The sequence below is a fragment of the Erinaceus europaeus genome, chromosome 12 (genome assembly GCF_950295315.1).
Source record: "Erinaceus europaeus chromosome 12, mEriEur2.1, whole genome shotgun sequence".
Lineage (NCBI taxonomy): Eukaryota > Metazoa > Chordata > Mammalia > Eulipotyphla > Erinaceidae > Erinaceus > Erinaceus europaeus.
The window spans coordinates 81975831-81998054 of NC_080173.1; the positions used below are offsets into that span (position 1 = coordinate 81975831).

The 22224-nt window shown below is 48.5% G+C and overlaps 1 protein-coding gene and 1 long non-coding RNA gene across 5 annotated transcripts in view; one reads left to right on the forward strand and one right to left on the reverse strand.

Moving 5' to 3' along the window:
• LOC132542034 (uncharacterized) overlaps positions 1 to 22224 on the forward strand; it is a 460964-nt gene that overhangs the window by 68189 nt on the left and 370551 nt on the right. The window lies entirely within an intron of this gene.
• CAMKK1 (calcium/calmodulin dependent protein kinase kinase 1) overlaps positions 1 to 22224 on the reverse strand; it is a 38758-nt gene that overhangs the window by 7450 nt on the left and 9084 nt on the right. For all 4 annotated transcript variants that reach the window (XM_060204176.1, XM_007521044.3, XM_060204173.1 and 1 more), the window contains 10 exons: positions 21154 to 21201; positions 20638 to 20691; positions 19629 to 19680; positions 19243 to 19376; positions 18797 to 18833; positions 17923 to 17944; positions 13600 to 13688; positions 8614 to 8813; positions 5297 to 5350; positions 4420 to 4493 (listed from right to left, as the gene is read on the reverse strand). In XM_060204176.1, coding sequence (XP_060060159.1) covers positions 4420 to 4493; positions 5297 to 5350; positions 8614 to 8813; positions 13600 to 13688; positions 17923 to 17944; positions 18797 to 18833; positions 19243 to 19376; positions 19629 to 19680; positions 20638 to 20691; positions 21154 to 21201 — 764 coding nt within the window. The remainder of the gene's footprint in view (positions 1 to 4419; positions 4494 to 5296; positions 5351 to 8613; positions 8814 to 13599; positions 13689 to 17922; positions 17945 to 18796; positions 18834 to 19242; positions 19377 to 19628; positions 19681 to 20637; positions 20692 to 21153; positions 21202 to 22224) is intronic.

Genomic DNA, 22224 nt, shown 5'->3' on the forward strand with positions numbered 1-22224 from the left:
CACCCTCAATCTCGAAGAGCAGGAGGGAAAGATTCAGAACACACATATAGATATCCTTCCTTCCTGAGCAGGAAACCATCAGTCTCCCTCGGAGGGCAGAGGCCACAACCAGTGACCCAGAAACTGCAGCTACTCCTTTGGGCGGCACTGATGGTGATACCAGCTGAGAAGAGTCACCTTTGGGGACACAAGGGATCTTCCTTCCCATTTTTCTTTCTTTCTTTCTTTTTGCCTCCAGGGTTATTGCTGAGGCTCGGTGCCTGCACCATAAATCCACCGCTCCTGGAGGCCATTTTTCCCCCTTGTTGTTGTAGCCTTGTTGTGGTTATTATTGTTGTTGTTGATGTCATTCATTGTTGGATAGGACAGAGAGAAATGGAGAGAGGAGGGGAAGACAGAGAGAGAGGGGGAGAGAAAGATAGACACCTGCAGACCTGCTTCACCGCCTGTGAAGTGACTCCCCTGCAGGAGGGGAGCTGAGGGCTCGAACCGGGATCCTTCCGCTGGTCCTTGTGCTTTGCCCTACGTGTGCTTAACCCGCTGCGCTACCGCCCAACCCTTTTCTTTCTCCCTCCCTTCCTTCCTTCCTTCCTTCCTTCCTTCCTTCCTTCCTTTCTTTCTTTCTCTCTTCCTTCCTTTTTCTCTCTCTCTCTTTATATTATTCATTTATTATTGGATAGAGACATAAAGAAATTGAGAGGAGGGGAGAGACAGAGAGGGAGAGAGACGGAGAGAGCCAGGTGTGCCACCGCCTGGCTCACCCTTCCTTTCTTTCTCTTCAGATTGATTTATTCACGGGGGGCGGGGGGGAGTGGAGCTGGCTATACAGGAGGGTAAGCTCAGGACCTCATGCCATCTACTGTACCACTTCCTAGGTCCAACACATTCACTCTCTTACCCCTTTTTCCTCCTTTGAGGTGGCCAGGGAAGACTCTCATTTGACAGAAAGGAAACCAAGGTCCAGAGAATTTAGCAGGCCAGTTAGAGGCTGCTATCCAGAAACTCCAAGGAGGAAGCAGCTCTCAGCCCTTCTGAGCCTAGGCTGTCTGCCCACACTCTAGGCTTCGCTGCTAGCAATGCTCATTTTAAAATTATTTATTTTTTTAAAGATTTGGGGGCAGGTGGTGACGCACCTGGTTAAGCATATATAGTACCAAGTGCAAGGATCCAGGTTCGAGCCCCACACTCCCCACCTACAGAAGGGAAGCTTCACAAGTGCGGAAGCAGGTCTGCAAGTGTCTATATCTTTCTCTCTCCATCTTGCCCTCTCCTCTCAGTTTCTCTCTATCCTATACAATAAAAACAGGGGAAACGGCCTCCAGGAGCAGTGGATTCATAGTGCTGGCACCAAGGAATCAAACTCTGGACCTTATGCATTTAAGCTCAATGCTTTATCCACTGCACCACCTCTTGGACTGCCCAATGCTCCTGGAATGCCTGTCTCCCAAGATCAGGGAGGAACCCCAGGAACTTCTGGGACCCATCACCTTGGTCCCTGGTATGTTGTCCTAAATACTTGTTTTTTTATTTTTTATATTTTATTTTTTTGCCTCCAGGGTTATTGCTGGGGCTTGGTGCCTGCACTATGAATCCACTGCTCCTGGAGGCATTTTTTTTTTTTACCCTTTTGTTGCCCTTGTTGTTTTATCTTTGTTGTGATCATTATTGTTGTTGTTATTACCTAGTCCTTTTAAAAAATGTTTTTAAACTTTTTTAAAATTTTTTAAATTTTTTAATTTTTTTTATGTTATTTATTCCCTTTTGTTGCCCTTGTTGTTTTATTGTTGTAGTTATTATTGTTGTTGTCGTCATTGTTGGATAGGACAGAGAGAAATGGAGAGAGGAGGGGAAGACAGAGAGGAGGAGAGAAAGATAGACACCTGCAGACCTGCTTCACCGCCTGTGAAGTGACTCCCCTACAGGTGGGGAGCCGGGGCTCGAACCGGGATCCTTATGCCGGTCCTTGTGCTTTGCGCCACCTGCGCTTAACCCGCTGCGCTACAGCCCAACTCCCTTAAACTTTTTTTTATTTTCCCTTTTGTTGCCCTTGTTGCTTTTATCGTTGTAGTTATTATTATTGTTGTTGATGTCATTGTTGTTGGATAGGACAGAGAGAAATGGAGAGAGGAGGAGAAGACAGAGATGGGGAGAGAAAGGCAGACACCTGCAGACCTGCTTCACCACCTGTGAAGCAACTCCCCTGCAGGTGGGGAGCCGAGGGCTCCAACCGGGATCCTTCCGCTGGTCCTTGCACTTTGCGCCACATGCGCTTAACCCGCTGTGCTACCGACTAACTGCCTTACTTAGTCCTTTTTAAAAAAAATTCTTTATTGGGAAATTAATATTTTACATTCAACAGTAAATACAATACTTTGTACATGCATAACACTCCCCAGTTTCCCATATAACAATACAACCCCCACTAGGTCCTCTGTCATCCTTCTTGGACCTGTTTTCTCCCCACCCACCCACCCACCCCAGCCCAGCCCAGCCCAGAGTCTTTTATTTTGGTGCGATACGCCAATTCCATTTCAGGTTCTACTTGTGTTTTTTTGTGTTTTTTTTCTGATCTTGTTTTTCAATTTCTGCCTGAGAGTGAGATCATCCCATATTCATCCTTCTGTTTCTGACTTATTTCACTTAACATGAATTTTTCAAGGTCCATCCAAGATCGGCTGAAAACGGTGAAGTCACCATTTTTTACAGCTGAGTAGTATTCCATTGTGTATATATAACACAACTTGCTCAGCCACCCATCTGTTGTTGGACACCTGGGTTGCTTCCAGGTTTTGGCTATTACAAATTGTGCTGCCAAAAACATATGTGTACACAGATCTTTTTGGATGGATGTGTTGGGTTCCTTAGGATATATCCCCAGGAGAGGAATTGCAGGGTCATAGGGTAGGTCCATTTCTAGCCTTCTGAGAGTTCTCCAGACTGTTCTCCACAGAGGTTGGACCAATTGACATTCCCACCAGCAGTGTAGGAGGGTTCCTTTGACCCCACACCCTCTCCAGCTACTTAGTCCTTTTTAAACTCCTCAAATGAGAAGAGGTAAAAAGAAGACAGAGATAGACTGCAATCCAGCTGCCTAGCTCTGCAGGGGAGGGCAACAAGGTGGCTGCAGAGGACAAGGGGTTGGGTTGTGGGCTGTGGGCTCTAGGAGGCCTTGGGAAAGCATGAGGTGGGAGACTGGTGAGACTGGTTGTGCTTTATGGGCCACACCAGCCTGAGTGTTTGAGCTAGATTGGAGGGAGCTGGCAGGAGGGCGGAGAGAAGATGCTGGACAAGGCTAAGGCCCAAGATGGGTGGCACTAAGAGAGATGGAAGAGGATTTCAGAGGACCAGAGTCACTGAGGACCTACTCCCAAGTTGATTTCTGATCTTCCCCAGGTACTCTGAGCAGAAGGTAGAATTCTGAAATACCTTGTACCAAGTTGAAGGACTCCAGGGAAGAAGGGGAAAGGAGGGGTGGGGGTCCTGGTGCACGGTGGTGGAAAAGGACCCAAGTTGGGGGTGACAGTATTTTGCAGACACTTATCACTGGAGGATGAGAAATTGTACTCATGTTTCAATGACTATACTGTCAACTATTAACTCTGCCCCCAATAATTATATATCTTAAGAAAAAAGGAATCCTGACCCCTGCCCCCACCCACCTGCAGGGGGGTCGCTTCACAATTGGTGAAGCAGGTCTGCAGGTGTCTATCTTTTTCTCCCCCCTCTCAGTTTCTCTCTGTCCTACCCAACAACAACATCAGCGGCAACAATGGCAACAACAAGGACAACAAAATGGAGAATGGCCTCCAGGAGCAGTGGATTCATAGTGCAGGCACTGAGGGCCAGCAATAACCCTGGAGGCAAAAAAAAAGAAAAGAAAAGAAAAAGAAAAAAAAGAATCCTCAAATAGGAGAAGCCAAGAGACTCAGGCCAGTGTCCATGGTGGTCAAACAACCATTATCAGAACAACTAAACAGGCCATTAGTCCAGAGACCTGTCCCAAGGGTCTGGGAGCAGGGAGCGGCTTCAAGTCCCAGAATTACTGATGTCTTTCCTCCAGTCTCCATTTTCCCATCTGTGAACTGGGGCAGGGCAGTGGTATCCTGAAGCTCCCCAACTCCATTTGGGGAAGAGGAAAGGGAAGGGTACCCACTTTTGGTTCAGGATCAGCCTTTGGTTGGTATCACCAGCCCATGGAGGCCTTCAAGGAAGAAGCAGGGAGAATGTGTGATCTGGGGTCACCCCTGGCCAGCTCGGGGCTGCCCATTTGGACAGGAGAGCTAAGTCAGAGATTTCAGAGACCCTTCCCTTGGGAACAGCAATCCCACACCTCCAGATATACAGGACCTCAAAGGGCAAGAACTATTGCTGAAACTAAGCCATCCCACCCTAGCAGTAGACCCCTGATGGAGAACTCACTCTTCAGGAAACACCACAGCCTCATTCTTGATCTTCTTGTGTAGGGCCAGGATGTAGTCATCAATGAATGGGCACTGCAGGAGGAGAAGCAGAAGCAGAACGCAGGTGAGAGCTCAACTCCTGCTGGGTGACCAGCCCATCTATTGCTGGGGCCTGGGGTGGGAGCTCTGGGCTCCCTGTGAGAAGAAAGATGCTTATTCTCTTATTCTAACTTGCTAGGTGCTTGTCACACACACTGGCTGAATGAATGAGCCCCTCAGGAGACTTTGAGGCTGGGTATACCTGCATCACAGCCACCTGCAGAAAGGCCTTTACTCCCAGGACCTAGAATTTCGGACATGTTCACTGAGATTCCCTTCAGTCTCTCAGTGCAGTCACTAGGTAGGAGCATGGACAGGGATCTTGGCCAAGTCAGTGTTTAGTGTCCCCAAGGCCAAGGCTGACCTACAGCAGGAGTTAACGCAGTCTGATGAATGAATAAACAACAGAGTGCATGGGGGCTGGGTGGTGGTGCACCTGGTTAAGTGCATGTATTACTGTGCACAAGGACCCAGGTTCAAGCCCCTGGTCCCCACCCATAGGGGGAAAGCTTCACGAGTGGTGAAGCAGGGCTGCAGGTATCTATCTCTCTGTCTCCCCCTCTTTACCTCCCCCCTCCCTCTCAATTTCCTCTTTGTTCTATCAGATTAAATAAAGTTTAAAAAATGTTTTTGTTTTTTTAAATAACTGAGTGCATGTGACAGTGAATGGCACTAAGGGGCAGGAGAGAGAGGTGTCAACATCAAATACACCTTCTCTCAGTCTGTCTACTGCATCAGGACTTCCTTCTCAGAGGGACAAGAGGACATGGCATTCTGCCAGCCCACCCAGCACTCACCTTCCCGTACACAAAGCAGTACAGCGTGACTCCAGTGGCCCAGACATCCAAGGCCTAGAGAGACACATTTCTGGTCAGTTCCACTAAAGCAGCCAACACACCTTGCTCACCCAGCTCCAGAGGTAGGTGAGAAAAGGCATACAGGGAACCTCCTTCCTGAGCAAGATATGCATTCAACACACACTCCCAGGCACTTGCTCCTGTTCCAGCTCCTGTGCTGAGCACTGGGAACACAAGGATGATAAGAACATGGTCCCTGGGAGTCGGGCGGTAGCGCAGCGGTTTAAACGCACATGGTGCAAACCACAAGGACTGGCGTAAGGATCCCAGTTCGAGCCCCCGGCTACCCACCTGCAGGGGAATCGCTTCACAGTTAGTGAAGCAGGCCTGCAGGTGTCTATCTTTCTCTCCCCATCTCTGTCTTCCCCTCCTCTCTCCATTTCTCTCTGTCCTATCTAACAATCATGACATCAACAACAACAATAATAACCACAACAATGAAAAAAAAAAAACAAGGGCAACAAAAAAGGAAAAATAAAAATATTTTTAAAAATTTAAAGAGAATTAAAAAAAAAAAAAAAAAGAACATGGTCCCTGATCTCCAGGGATTCCAAGTCCCTTAGGGACAGTCCCAATCCAGATATATTTCCAATGCAATGAGTATAAGAAAGACTTTCTTCATGTGCTTTTGTTTTACCTGTGATTCAGATGCACCCCAGGAATGTGTGGTGTCTATTGAACTTAGACCCACTTAACCTTAACAGATTTGCTTAGGAATTTATTCATTCAATCCCTAACAGTCACGGGAGATGCCACCATCCACCCACCTTCTTCCTGACACTGGAGACGACCCCTGCCATGCTGGCCCTTGGTCATCTCCACAGTGACACCGGGTTCCCGTATGACATAGGCTCAAACGTGTGCTCTCGCTACATATCCCCCTCTGGCATCGCACTCCTCTCCTGGTATCCCTTTCCTCTCTCACATGAGTGATTCTCCAACCTCCTCTCCGGCTACTTCTGCCACAGATGCTTTGTTGGAATCCAACCAAGCAATATTAGACAAGTGTAAACTGACATCACTCTTCAGAAATACAGGGCTGTGTGCTCTACAAATCGAAGGAAAAGAATGAAAAGCCAGGGGCTGATAGGTGGCTTAGAGCATACACTTTACTGTGTAAGGAACCAGGTCCAAGCCCTGAACCACCACAGGAGAGCACCATAAAAAGGGGATCTTCACAAACAGTGAAGCAGTGCTGTGATGTCTCCTTCTTTCTGACTCTCTCCCTATCTTTCACCCTCTATCTGAAAGAAAGAAAAAAAATCCACCAGAAGCAGTGGAACTGTGCAGGCATGGAACCTTGGCAGCAAGAAAAAAAGAACAGAAGGCCAAGGATTCTCAGATTCTGAGATGAAAGAACCCCAAGGAAAGATGAAAAGTAAATGCTGTAACAGACTCTGGATCAGATCCAAGAAAAAGTCTTAAAGGACAGTGGTGGGACAATGACAAAATCTGGAAAAGGTCAATTAGATGACAGTGTGTTACCAATGATGAATTCATCTAAATGTGATCATCATACCAAGGCTATGTAAGGGAATGTCCTTCTTCTCAAAGCATATCTGTTCAAATAATTACTAATGAGGGAGGGTAATGTCTCCAACTTCATTTTTTTTAAATTTTTTAAAAATATTTATTTATTGATTGATTCCCTTTTGTTGCCCTTGTTGTTTTATTGTTGTGGTCATTATTGTTGTCATCATTGTTGGACAGGACAGAGAGAAATGGAGAGAGGAGGGGAAAACAGAGAGAGGGAGAAAAAGACAGACACCTGCAGACCTGCTTCACCGCTTGTGAAGCGACTTCCCTGCAGGTGGGGAGCTGGGGGCTCGCACGGGTATCCTTACGCCGGTCCTTGTGCTTTGCACCACCTCCGCTTAATCTGCTGTGCTACCGCCTGACTCCCCCAACTTCATTCTTGAATGGTTCAAAAAATATATATAAAACTTCAGCCTAGGTGGTAGCACAGTTAACAAGCATTGGACTTTCAAGCATGAGGTCCCAACTTCAATTCCCAGCATCACATGTACCAGAGTGATACTCTGGTTCTCATTCTTTCTCAATCAATAAAATAAATCTTTTAAGAAAATACATAGTACATATAAACATAAATACAGGGATAGACAATAAAAAGATAGATAGAATTAAATGACAATAATTGGTGAATCTGGGTAATAAGATACAAGGGATTTTTTTTTAACACCCATGTAAGTTTTGGGCAAATTTGAGACTATAGCAAAATACAGACTTAGAAATAAATCTCTAACAAATTCCCTGATCTCTTTCTTAAGCTCCACACCCATTCACAAGTCCAAATGCCTCTCAACCATCACATCCTTAGTAGAGGTACTGGCAGGTGGCCACCATGCCACAGGGAAGAACAGGCCTGGGCACATACACCTGCCCACATGTGCCCACCACAGCATTCTACTCAGAAAGTGCTGCCCCCTGCCTTCATCACTTAGGAGAAAGTCCAAACTCCTGAGCCCTCTAAACTACACCCAAGTCCCACTGTGTCTCCTACCCCACTCAATTTTCTTTTTTTAATTTATTATTATTTTTTTTAACCAGAGCACTGCTCAGCTTTGACTTATGGTGGTGCAGGGGATTGAACGTGGGACTATGGAGCCTCAAGCATGAGAGTATGTTTGCGTAACCATTATGCTATCTACCCCCACCCTCAAACTCAGTTCTCTTCCCTAGGCACTGAGTTCCACTTTCTGCTGAAGTAGTCATTCTTCAAGGTCAGTGCAATTCAACTGCTCCAGGACAGATGGGTGGGGAGATAACAGAACTGTTATTCAGAGAGTTTATCATGCCTGAGGCTTTGAGGTCCCAGGTTCAATCTCCTGCACTAAGAAAATATCTCCTGCTCTAGGAAAAAAAAAAATCATAGACTCTGTCATTCCCAAAAAGTCTGAGGGGGACCTCCAATTAACCCCCCTCCCCCCAAAAAAACCATGAGCTCCCCTACTGTTTTCATCACCTCCAGAAAAGCAGACAGCAAGGCTGCTCCACAGTCCAGCCCAGAGGTCAGCACTGAGCTGCTGGAAGGAAATAGCTGCAGAGTCAAGACCAGGGGGAGCCCACTGGACTCCAGGAAGAGGCAAACGTGAAGAAGGAGAGCATGCTCAGAGCTCATTCCCTAGACACAAAAGATCCTGGCACCAGCAAGTTGGAAACCAGACACACTGCAAGCTACCAGAGCTTGCGATCACCAGAGCACCAACCCAGCCCAGGCCCCAGGCCCCAGGCCCCACCTTCCCACTGAAGCTCTGGCCAGTATCAGAAATGGCCTCTGGAGCCATGAATGCTGGGGTCCCGGCTGTGCTGGATAACTGAGCATCATTCCCTTCAAACTGGTTGCTGACACCGAAGTCAGCAATCTTCACATGCCCGTCGTCCCCCAAGAGCAGGTTGGATGGCTTGATGTCCCTGTGGATAATCTTCTGGTAGTGCACTGCGGAGAGAGGCAGCTTGAGGGGAGGAGCTGGGGGATGTTTCAAGAACCCCCCAGCCCTGCCCTCAGCATCCCACTCCTCTCTGGGTGTACAGAAAAGGTCCATTCCCTGCACATGTTTATCCCTGGAGCCCCTCAAGAAAAGACCCGGGAGGTTCCTGCCCCCACCCCGTGCAGTGAAGACCCTGAGACCAGCATGGGCTACGAGCAGCAGAGGCAGGGCTGGACTCTTAGAAGTCTCTGGCCTCCGTGTCTCGTGCTTTCTCCATGGCATTTAAGTGTTTGCTGCCAAGGGGAGTACTCAGAGGACACTGAGGGTGGTGTTCTCCATGAGCCGTCTCAGCCCTTCCCGTGTGAGTGAACTCAGAGCCTTTCCCCAGCATGGCTCCCACCTGGTCTAATTAGACACGGCCCTGGTTCTTGGGGTGAGCATGGAGTTGTAGGGTAATCTGGAGAGGTCCTGTCTCAGCCCCAGGGACTCTGGGTGTTGCAGGCCTTGGGATTACAGGTACGGTAAGCATGGCCGGGGAAGGGCTAGTCTTGTTCAGGTGACTGAGAGCTCAGCCTGCCTCCTACTCAGTGCTTCTGCAGAGACAGCCCAGGCTATGAACATGGGAAGGACCAGCTGAGACAGGGCACTCACCCCACTCCATAGCCATCCACTTATGGGTTCTCCACTCAGCAATTCCTTCCCTGGACCAACAGACCCCAGGATGTTGGACAGGAGGAAGGATAGAAAAGGAAAGAGGAATAAAAGAACAAAGGAGAGGGAAGAGGAGAGAAAAGCCCTATAGTAATGGCCTCCTATGTGCTGGGTGTACACAAGCTAATGTCATGCACCCACCAGAGCACTGAGTCTCAGGGGCCTTGAATTACTGGAAGTGGGCTGGCATTCTTATTTCAAACCCTGACCTTCTGCTCAACCTCTGGGCCCCTACACCACATGGATGGATATCCAGTAGACATCTCAATATATACCCTAACATTTTTCACTAACGATTCTAACTCAGACTCAATTTCTCTGCTTCACAACCAGCACCACTGTGGGGAAGACACAAGGCAGGAAGGCAGGAAGGAAGGCAGGAAGGCAGGAAGGAAGGCAGGAAGGCAGGAAGGGAGGGAGGAAGAGAGGGAAAATTCCTACTCCTCCTCTAGTCTTACCAATTTGATTAATGGAAAATTCCCAGCTGCTTAGGTCAAAACCTCAGAATCATTCTCAATCCCCCCACCTCTCGTGTACACACGTATACACACACACACACACTTACTTCATCAGCATGTCCCATGGGCTCACTTCTATACATAATCTATTTTTTATGAACTTTTTAAAAAGTATCTTTATTTATTTATTGGATAGAGACAGTCAGAAATTGAGAGGGAAGGGGGTGACAGAGAGGGAGAGAGACAGAGAGAGAGACAGAGACAGAGAGACATCTATAGCACTACTTCACCACTTGTGAAGCTTTCCCCCTGCAGTTGGGGACTAGAGGCTCGAACCTGGGTCCTTGTGTGCTCAACCACGTGTGCCACCACCAAGCCCCTACATAATCTATTTTAAATTTTTTTATTATCTTTATTTATCTATTGGATAAAGACAGCCAGAAATTGAGAGGGAAGAGGGTGATAGGGAAAGAGGCAGAGAGACACCTGCAACACTGCTTTAACATACACAAAGCTTTCCTCCTGTAGGTGGGGACCAGGGGCTCAAGCAAGCCCTAAACATAATCTAGATCTAACTCATTCTCAAGCATTTTTGCACTTGCCCTGTCTACCAAGAATCAAGCCTGGACTTCCCCAACCACAGAGCTATCCTAGGTAGCCTCATCTCTCCCTTTTTGGGACCAGAATCACAAAGGCAGGTCTTTAGTGCCTGTCTAGCCTCTGCAACCAATCTAGGCTTTGCCCCAGAATCGGAGAGGAAAAGTTTGTTCTGTGTGGGTGGGGGGAGGGGTTGAAGCTAGGAGACAACAGGTCCTCAGCTGAAGAGAAGGTCCCAGGACAGGAATCAGGTGGAGGCCAGCTGGTAGAGGTTTGTGTCTGTTATTAACCACACCTAGGGTAAAATGACCCCTTTATCTACCTTTAGGTCCAGGATAGGGTTTTTGTTTCTTCTCTTTCTTTCTTTCTTTCGTTTTTTTTTTTTTTCCTCCAGGGTTATTGCTGGGCTCGGTGCCTGCACCATGAATCCACCGCTCCTGGAGGCCATTTTTCCCCCCTTTTTGTTGTAGCCTCGTTGTGGTTATTATTATTACCATTGTTGATGTTGTTCATTGTTGGATAGGACAGAGAGAAATGGAGAGAGGAGGGGAAGACAGAGAGGAGGAGAGAAAGATAGACACCTGCAGACCTGCTTCACCACCTGTGAAGCGACTCCCCTGCAGGTGGGGAGCCAGGGGCTTGAACCGGGATCCTTACGCCCGTCCCTGCGCTTTGCGCCACATGCGCTTAACCCACTGCGCCACCGCCCAACCCCCTGTTTCATCTCTTTCTTCCTGTCTTCTCTTTCTTCCTTTCTTTCTTTCTTTCTTTCTTTCTTTCTTTCTTTCTTTCTTTCTTTCCTCCCTTTCTTTCTGAGAGAGGGAAGGGGAAAGCATAAAGCAGAGCATCGCTCTGGTACATGTAGTGCTAGGGACCAAACTCAGGACCTCATGCTTGAGAGTCCAATGACTTCTGCACTGCACCATCTCCCAGCTTGACTTGCTAGGTAAGACCTCTCTTCTCCGTGGTTAAGTTTCCCCAGCTGTACAAAGACAGCATCAACCTTCAAAGTACAAAGCACCCTCAAGGTATCGGGATGGTGCAAAGGAGACTGACACCTGCTTTCTGCCCCCGAAGCTCCTACCTATGTGGGTCTGTTCAAACAGAGTGAATATACTCCTGAAAAAGTCACGATGTGAGCCTAAATTCTAAAGACAGAGACATCTAACACTTCTATCATCTCTAGAAATGACACACCCCTGCCCCCCCAACCCAGGATAGACCCCCAGGTGTCTACAGGACCTCCTCTCCCCATGTCAGCCACTGAATGCTGGGTACCCCACATGCTGCAGGGCTCCTCCCTACTGCCCCTGCCTTAATCCAGGCTGCATCTGTCACTCGGGCTGCAGAAAGTTTCCTCCCTAACCAGCCGGCCCCTCTCCACTCAGTGGCCCTAGCAGCCACCACTGCAGAACTGCAGGCAGGCAAATCCTATTAAACCCTCCCCAACTACCAGTACAAGCTGGAGGGCTCACGATGCCGACAGAAGATATGTTACAGATGGTGCTGTGGCGGCATTTCCACTCCTCACAGTGCAGCCCCCACAGCAATCCCAGTATCCTCTCTCACTATCGCCCACCCACCTACGCTTCACCCAGACTCGACTTCTCATTCTCAGTCAGGACACACTCGCTGCCCTCTGTGCTTCTCACCATCTGGCCTGCTCTCTCATACTCTCTCCTACTTCACACCTGGCCAGTGAGGAAGAGCAAAAGAGCTCACTTGGGGGGGCTGGGTGGTGGCACACCTGGTTGAGTTGCATGTTATAATGCACAAGGACCTGGGTTCAAGTCCCCTGTCCTCACCTGCAGGGGGAAAGCTTTGCAAGTGGTGAAGAAGCAGTGTTACAGGTCTCTTTCTCTCTCTATCCCTTACTCCCTCTCTATCACCCCCTTCCCTCTCAATTTCTGGCTGTCTCTACCAATAAATAAATGAAGATGTTTTTTTTTATTTTAAAATTATTTTAATTTTATTTATTTTCCCTTTTGTTGCCCTTGTTGTCTTTTTATTGTTGTTGTAGTTATTATTGTTGTTGTTGTTGATGTCGTCATTGTTGGATAGGACAGAGAGAAATGGAGAGAGGAGGGGAAGATGGGGGGGGAGAAAGACAGACACCTGCAGACCTGCTTCACCGCCTGTGAAGCTACTCCCCTGCAGGTGGGGAGCTGGGAGCTCAAACTATGGTCCTTACACTGGTCCTTGGGCTTTGCGCCATGTGCAATTAACCCGCTGCACTACCGCCCAACCCCCAGTGAAGATATTTTTTTTAAAAAATAGCTCACTTGGATAGTGTGTTATTTTGCATTTGTGAGCCAGGTTCAAGCCCAGCCTCCCCACCCCACCCCCATTGCATTGAAGAAAGCTTCAGTGCTGTGGTCTATCTCCCCCACCCCCCAATCTGTCTGCTTCTCTCTTTCTGCTTCTTTGTCTGTCTCTGTCTTCCTCTGTTTGCAAAAGTTATCCCACAGCAGTAAAGCACCAGTGATGACAAAATTAAAAACAAGACAAAAACCCCAACCTGGCCAGTGCACGCCTATTCATTCTGCAGGCCTCATTGTCCACAGGTGGCCTCTTCTCTGAGAAGCTCACCTTAGTGTCCCATCTCTCCCCTGCCAGGCAGGCAGTGTACTGCACTAGCTGTCTGCTAATTAGGATTCCTGGCCCTCCTTTTAGGGTGTGAGAGTCTTGAGGTCACTACTAGGTCTTGGTCACCTAGGGTGGGAGGGGCCGGCAGGCACTTAGTAGATACAAAGAAAGGAATGAAATGACTGAACGGATACATGCATTCCCAAGACTGAGGCCTAGCTACTACCATCCTCCCTCTAGATCTCGCATCACTCACAGAGAAACCAGTCCTAATCTGTTCAGGAGGGTTTGGCTCCACCCACAGGACCACACCCCACCCTCAGCTAAAGGTGATTGGCAGATCAGTGTTGACGGACAGGAACAGTTCAGCGCCTGCTCAGTCTGAAGTCTGCCCCCTCCTGCGCCACCGTCCACCCCAGGGTGTCAGCACCCGCCTACTCACAATACTCAAGACCCAGGATGATGTCCCGCAGGTAGAGGCGAGCTTGTTCCTCTGACAAGGGTTTATCACAGGGCACCTCCATGACAGGCCTAAGGGGAGGGAAGGAGAGAGGAGTGGTCAGTCCAGAGGCTGGCAGCACACTACTGGGCAGGGGCAGGGCCTAGGCCATTCAGGCCCGTCGGGGTCCCCTGGTTAGTACTCTTATGTTCAAACAGGGCCCAGTGCCCAAGCTATTAGCCTCTCCTACTTAACAAAGATTTGAAAACACACAGACACAAATACCCTTTTCCATCATCCATGATTGCAAGTTAGCTTTATGTTGATTTTGACTGGCCTAGTATCTTCCTTCTACTAAAAAAAAAAAAAAAACTTAATTAATTATTCATAATCAAATAGTTGCAAAGAGTCCTGACAGAGTAGCTTTTTGTTGTTTTGTTTTGTTTCAAACCATGGGTGTAGCACCAATAGGTCATGAAATCAATGGAAAAACTGATTTTTTTTTTTTAAGTCCAGTAGAGTATAAAACAGGGTAAGAACATATACAGCTTTATTTATTTATTTATTTATTTTGCCTCCAGGGTTATCACTGGGGCTCGTGCAGGTACTATGAATCCACTGCTCCTGGCAGCCATTTCTTCTTCCATTGGATAGGACAGAGAAACTGAGAGAGGAGGGGAAGATAGAGAGGGAGAGAGAAAGATAGAACCTGCAGACCTGCTTCACCACTTGTGAGGTATCCCCCTGCAGGTGGGGAGCCGGGGGCTTGAACCGGGATCCTTGCATGGGTCCTTACACTTTGTACTATGTGCACTTAACTGATGTATCACACCGCCCGGCCCCCTATACAGTTTTCTAATACTGGTTTCAGTTACGAACAGGGATGACCATGTAAAACTTGTATTTCTTACTCTGAATAGAGATCAGAAAGCTTTGGAGGGGCTGGTAGGTAGCTCACTGGGTGGAGAGCACACATCGTGGTGCATGGGGTTTGAGTTAGAGAGCCACATGGGAGCAGTATGGATGGTCAGGGTGCTCCATGAATGGCAGTGAAGTATTATAATGTCTCTTCCCTCCCCTCTAACCCCCCATACTTCCTCCTCTGTCTCTCCCTCTCCTAAAAAAAAAAAAAAAGAATGAAGGGAGTTGGGCAGTAGCATAGCAGGTTAAGCACAGGTGGCACAAAGTGCAAGGACCAGCATAAGGATTTCGGTTGGAGCCCCCCGGCTCCCCACCTGCAGGGGAGTCGCTTCACAGGCGGTGAAGCAGGTCTGCAGGTGTCTATCTTTCTCTCCCCCTCTCTGTCTTCCCCTCCTCTCTCCATTTCTCTCTGTCCTATCCAACAACAACAACATCAATAATAACTACAACAATAAAACAACAAGGGCAACAAAAGGGAAAAATAAATACATAAATAAATATCAAATAAAAAAGAAAGAAAGAATAACCTGGTAAAATATACACATTACTATGTACAAGGATCTGGGCTCAAGCCCCTGGCCCCTGCCTTAGTGGGGAAGCTTCATGCATGGTGAAGCAGAGCTGCAGATGTCTCTCTCCCTCTCTATTTCCCCCTTTCCTCTCGATTTCTGACAGTCTCTATCCAATAAAGATTAAAATAAAGATTAAAAAATAATTTTAAAAAAAAGAAAGAAAAAGAAAATTGGGCCAGGGAAGCTGCTCAGATGTTATCACACATGTGTAAGGCCCCAAGCTAATTTCCTCCTCACATTAAAAAAGAAAGTTTGCGTTAAACGCAGGTGGCGCAAAGCGCAAGGACCGGTGTAAGGATCCCAGTTTGAGCCCCTGGCTCCCCACCTGCAGGGGGGTCACTTCACAGGCGGTGAAGCAGGTCTGCAGGTGTCTATCTTTCTCTCCCCCTCTCTGTCTTCCCCTCCTCTCTCCATTTCTTTCTGTCCTATCCAACAAACGATGACACCAAAAACAATAATAACTACAACAACAATGGAAACAAAAAGGAAATAAATATATAAACATTAAAAAAAAAAAGAAAGAAAGAAAGTTTGCATGCCCTGGAGGCTGCAGCATGGCTGGAGCCCTGGGTTGTAAGCATATTCATTCTGAATATGCTAGAGCGATGATCTAGCCCCCTCACCCTTTCTCTCTTGTTAATACACAAGTCTTAGTTTTTAAAAAATTAAAAGCTGAGGGGCCAGGTGGTGGCGCACCTGGTTGAGGGCACATGTTACAGTGCGCAAAGACCCAGGTTTGAGCTCTTGGCCACCATCTGCAGGGGGAAAGCTTCACAAGTGGTGAAGCAGTGCTGCAGGTGTCTCTCTGTGTCTCTCCCTCTCTATCACTCCTTCTCTCTCAATTTCTGACTGTTTCTATCCAGCAAATAAATAAAGATTAAAAAAAAATTAAAAGCTGGGGAAATCGCATAATGGTAATGTAAAAAAGACATCCAAGCCTGAGGTTCTGATATTCCAGGTTCGGTTCCTAACACCATTATAAGCTAGAGCTGAGTGATGCTCCGGTTAAAAATAAGATAAATAAAAACTTTAAAAATCAGTATTGGTTGGGGTGGGGGAGGACCTGAGAGACACTTCACCAGGGAGTGGATCCTGCTTACCATGTACTTGGTCCAGGTTTGAGCCCTGGCACTACACGGGAGGTACTATGGCACTGGACGACACTCTGGTCCTGTCGAGTTTCTCTCTGTCTGTGTCTATCTGAATGGAAGTGTATCCTGGGGTAGTGAGGACTGCACATGCATAGCTCTGGCTTCACAGTAAAAAGAAAGAAAACTGTGGTCTGGGAGGTGGCACAGTGGATAAAGCATTGGATTCTCAACCATGAGGTCCCAAGTTTGATCCAAGTTTGTACCAGAGTGATGGATGGTTCTTTCTCTCCTCCTGTCTTTCTCACGAATAGATAAATAAATACTTAAAAAAAAAAAAAAAAAGAAAACCAAAATTTAAAAGCAGCTGAGTCATAGAGGGACACCACTCCCTGGCCCTTCGTCCCTCCAATGGATCTATGCAAAGTGCCCAGGCAAGAAGACAAGCCACAACCTCTCCTCAAAGCCTCTAGTTGGGGCCTCTGCTCTACCTAATCTAGTCCCAGGCCTACAGCTCTGTGTCTGCTGCTTTGCAAGTGCCCCAAACAGGCCAAAAAAAAAAAGGGCAGACTGGAGTTAGAAGTCAAGATTTCATCGGTCAATCACGATGTCGCCCAGGGCAGGCACTTACTCCCTCTGAACCTCAGCTTCCCCTGCTGTAAATGGAAACAAACTGAGTCCTAATTCATGAACTCATACAGCTGAAAGAGCTCTGATTCCAGCTAAGAGCTGAGAGACACTTCTGTACCCTTACCTGAAGAAAACTTCATTCTGCTTCCAAAATCTTTCCAGTTCTTTAAGGCCTGGCTCAAAACCTCCCAAATTTTCTTTTTATTTCTCTCTTTAAATATTTATTTATTTATTTTCCCTTTTGTTGCCCTAGTCTTTTTATTGTTGTTGTAGTTACTATAGTTGTTGTTATTGATGTTGTCATTGTTGTTGGATAGGACAGAGAGAAATGGAGAGAGGAGGGGAAGACAGAATGGGGGAGAGAAAGACAGACACCTGCAGACCTGCTTCACCGCCTGTGAAGTGACTTCCCTGCAGGTGGGGAGCGGGGGGGGGGGGGGGCACGAACCGGGATCCTTAAGCCAGTCTTTGCACTTCGTGCCATCTGCACTTAACTCAGTGAGCTACTGCCCGACTCCCCTTTCTTTCTTTTTTAGGTATTTATTTATTTATTTGATAGGACAGAGAGAAACTGCAAGGAGCAGGGGAGATAGGGAGAGAGAATGAGAGACCTGCAGCACTGCTTCACTACTCATGAAGGTGTCCCCTCCAGAGTGCAGACAGGGCCTTGAACCTGGGTCCTTGAATCTGGTAACATGTGCTCAACCACCACCCCACCCCCATGCTCCCACCCCGACCCATCTGCTTTTCTAGAGGTCTCCCAGATTATTCCAGCCTCACAGACTCCCTCACCTTTCAAATTATATATATATCCAGAGCACTGATCAGCTCTGACTTATGGTGGCGTGGGGGACTGAACCTGGGGCTTTTAAGCCTCAGGTATGAGAGTCTCTTTGCACAGCCATTATGCTATCAACCCCCACCATCAAATCATTATTCTCTTTATCTCTCAATACAACCCCCCTCCCCCCAACCACCATCACCACCACAGCTCTGCAGGGCAGCACCTGGGCCTCATTTTTCTTCCAGTGTATCTGACTCATGACCAGGGACACAGGGATGAAAAAGAGGGCTTGGGTTAGACCTGACCTGCCTGAATGGGATGGGGAACTCACCCCTTTCTCAGGAGGTCAAACACTGAAAGAAAAGAAAAGAAAAGTAGGTAAGGTGCAGCCAGACTGTCCAAGTATGCTCTGTCAAGGTCCCTTCCCCTCTGGAACATGGGAGAGGGGAGGGACACCCTGGTACATGTAAGGGATAGGAGAGGGGCCTGGAATCAAAGCAAATGAACGGGTGAGAGTGAGGTCTACTATGAATTTACCTCACCTGATTCGTGGGTGCCAGGTGAGAACCATCAACAACTCCTCCCTTTACAGGGTGTGATGTTGGGTGGGAAAATGAGGCTCAGAGGAGGGGCAGACATTTTCCTAAAAGTCATAGCAGATAGGTAGATAGGAGAGGGAGTAGAGGCTAAGAGCTGGGCCGCTAATTCCAAAACCACTGTTCCTTCTGCCCCATTTCCTGAGGGCTGTTGGGTTTATCCCTGAATCAGGCACAGGCCACTTAAACCACTGCAGCAGCACAAATGCATCTTGCATGTAATAGCTTATTTACTCCTGCCAGGTAGACACCATTATAATCCCCAATTTACAACTGATAAAACCTGCACAGGAACTGTCAGCCAGAGACTGGGAACCCACATCACAGAGCCTACTTCCTGCATCTATCTCATCTCCTCTCTGTTTCTCTCTCTCTCGTCGGGGTCACCTGGCAGCAGGTGGGGGCTGGGAACATTTGTGAAGCTACTTGAATGTTCTGAGTCTTGCTCATCAGGGCTGGACTAGGGAATCGAGTGCATAGAAACATGCATTTCCCCCCTGCCCCTCAGAGGTTGGTGTGTTCATGTAGGCAGTGTGCAAGTCCCTGGCGTGTCCTCAGATTCACCCCCGGGGAAAGTAAGCTGCTTTAGGAAATATCTGGGTCACTCACCCAAATAGAGATTGTCCTCCGCTGGGTCATCCAGGACCTGGTCAGAAGGAGTAGACATGTGGATGGGGCTTGGGGAGTATATGTGTGTGGGGTCCCCAGACCTCCCAGTCCTTGCCAGTCCCAGGACCCCTAATATTCTCTGCAGCCACCCCAGACAGTACAGGCACCAGACAAATGAGGCCTCAGATGTCACTGAGCCCAAGTCTGGCCCGCCACACAGCATGCACCCCTGTTCCCCTCCTGTTGTGATGGAAGGCTCATCTCTGGTCTCTGGGGCAGCCCTGCACATTCAGTGGGACCTTGAAAACATGCAGGCCAACCAGAACTGACACCTGCAGGTCCCACCTCAAGCCTGGCCCTGCATTCAGAGACCCGGCAGCCTCAACCTCAGAGGACCCTCAGAACCGCCCCCCTCGCTGCTGCACCTGCTCACTGCCACCACCTACCTCTATCAGTTTGACCACGTTCAGGTGATCCAGCTTCTTCAGGATGGCGATCTCCTGGTACACCCGATCCAGAGGCAGCAGCTGTTTTGCTGGCCCCCCCTGAGCAGCCTGGGAACCTCTCGGTGGAGGGCGACCTGTGACCAGGAAGGCAAGTTGGTTAAGCCCCAGCTGCAGCAGGAGGCTGGGCCTCTCTGTGGTCCTGCCATTATCAGCTCCCACGAGTTTTTTCCAAGGTCCACCAAGCACATTCCCACCATCACGCCTTGGTCCCCCTCACAACCCCACCCCACCCACCACAGAGCCCTAACAAAAGCCAGCTAGGATCAGGGGTCTCTTGCTCCTCTGTCACTAGGTGCTCTAGAGCACAGGGCCAGGTAGATACATACGTGGAAAGCCATACTGTTTCAGTAACTTCTTTTTGGAAAGAACTTTCATTGCCTGAGGGGGAAGGAGTAAAAATGTCATTCATTCTTATAATAGTAGCAGTAATAGCAGTAGTAGTAGTAATAGCAGTAGTAGCCAAACTGCCTCTAAAACTGTAAAAACTATGGTGGTGGTCTGGGCGGTGGCACATCTGGTTAAACACACATAGTACTAAGCACAAGGACCCCTGTTCAAGCCCCCGTTCAAACCCGCAGAGGGGGTAGGAGGGTATCGCTACACGAGAAGTGAAGCAGGTCTGCAGGTGTCTGTCTTTCTTTCTCCTTCTCTATCTCCCCCTCCTCACTCAATTTCTATTGCATAAAATAGAAAAAATAGCCTCCAGCAACTGTGGATTCAGCGTGCCAGCACCGAACCCCAGCAATAACCCTGGAGGCCAAAAAATAAAAAGAAAGGAAGAAAGAAAAGAAAATTAAACAAAAAGAACTATGGTGGCTATTCTTGGGGCTGGGACACCAGAACTGTGGTGGTGGGTATAGTATGAACTATATTTTAATAATCTTATGATCTTATCAAACCACTATGAAGTCACTAGTGAAAACAAAATATATATTAAAAAGGGGAAAGAAAAGGAAGAAAGGTCACTTGTGTGGAGCCACTAGAATGAGAATGGGCTGGGTACAAGCAGACTAAGGCCTGAGAGGCAGACTGGGTACCTGCCACCTGCCACCTGCCCAGAAGGCTTTCCAGGGTGTGGTTCAGCTAGGTTAGGAGGTGGCCCAACTCCCGCTCACCCACAGGCCTCCCTGGAGCTCTACTCTCAGAGGCATCCAAGGCTGCTTGCTTAGTATCCCCAGGCTCACCAGGCGCACTCCCTTTGCATACCCTCAGAGACAGGGAGCTCACTTCCTGTAGAGACAGTCTTTTCCTCTGTCTCCCCAGTTTCTGCCACCTCCCCCCCAACCAGGCTTCCAGGGCTTGGTTGGGCAATGCTGCCCTCCTTTCCCAACTCACATAGTGCCTATCTTCACTTTCGTTGTAGGCCAACCTCACCACACCGTAGGCACCCTGAAAATAAGCACTGGTCAGTCCCACCAAGCTGGGCAATCTTCCCCAGGAGAGAGGCATCCCAACAGACCCAGCCCTGTCCTCTTGCATTCCATCTCCCTCCTCCCCTCACCCCACCTCAGTAGCATACATTTCAGAAGGACAGGGAAGGGACTCGTGCTCTGGTGACTGTCTCGGCTTTGATCAACCCAGCTTCTCCCCACCTTCCAGTCCCTTCTTATCTTCCACTAAAAACTCTGAAGAGTCAGGAATGGGGAGTCATCTGTTACCCCAGCCCCAGGAAATTTCTAGCAGAAGGCAAAACCAACCTCCCTCCCTCCCTCTGAGGAAGAAGTCTTTCTGGCTCTGCCTTACATCTCCCAGATGAGAAGGGATTATTCCAGAAGAGAATGTGGTGTTCTGACAAGTCGGCTCCACACAGCCCCAAGAGAAGCCCCACCGCCCCATCTACCCTAGTCCTACCTTGCCGATCTCACTCTGAAGTTTATATTGGTTCAGCTGCACACAGTCCTGGGGGAACAAGAGGTGGACCGTGTGTGAAGGAGCATCTGGTAAGGCTTGATCCAAGGCCAACAAAGCTCCTATCTTAGAACCCTGCTAGGGCCCAATCCTGCCCCCTAATCCCACACTCCCAGATCTTAAAGTTTGTTACTATTACTTTTCTTTTCAATTTTTTAATCTTTATTTATTGGATAGAGACAGCCAAAAATCAAGAGAGAAGTGGGTGATAGAGAGAGAGAGAGAGAGACCTGCAGCACTGCTTCACCACTTGCAAAGCTTTCCCCCTGCAGGTAGGGCCTGGGGGCTCGAACCTGGGTCCTTGCACACTGTAATACATGTGCTTAACCAGGTGCACCACCACCCGGCACCTACTATTACTTATTTTACCAAAGCATTGCTCAGCTCTGGCTTATGGTGGTGCTAAGAACGGAGCCTGACACCTTTGGTGCCTCAGACATAAAAGTCTTTTTGCACAACTACTATGTTATCTCCCCTGTCCTTTCAATAACCTTTGGAGCGTGGATGAGAAGACTCAGTGGTGTAGAGGTCAGTGGAAGCAACGAGAAAAAGCCTTGGGTGCTGTGTGCACTCATATATGCCAAGCCGTGACAAGGCTCCTCAGGGAGTGGTGTGAAAATACACTGACTCCTGGCTGGATAATGGGGCCTGGGAGACCCTCATCTGCGAGGACCCTCTGAGCAAGCACTTCCAAAGGCAGCTGAACGAGGAGGTCTAGGTGACATGGGTGAGAAAGGGAAGAGCCTGCTGGTGGACTAGTGTCTGAGAGCCTGGCTCAGGCCCAAAGAGCCTGGCTTCAGATGCCTGAAGACAGCTCAGAACTTGGCTTTACTTCCAGATCTCAGTGACAAGGACAGTGGAAGCTCAGAGGCTGGAAGCGATCATGCAGCCTGGCTTCTGAGTCAGAGCAGACTCCAGGAGGCAGGATTAGAGGTGGGGGGCTCAAGAATGGGAAGATTGGGGGGCCAGGGCTGGGGGCAGGGGAGAGATAGGGCAGGAGGACACTATTTCCAG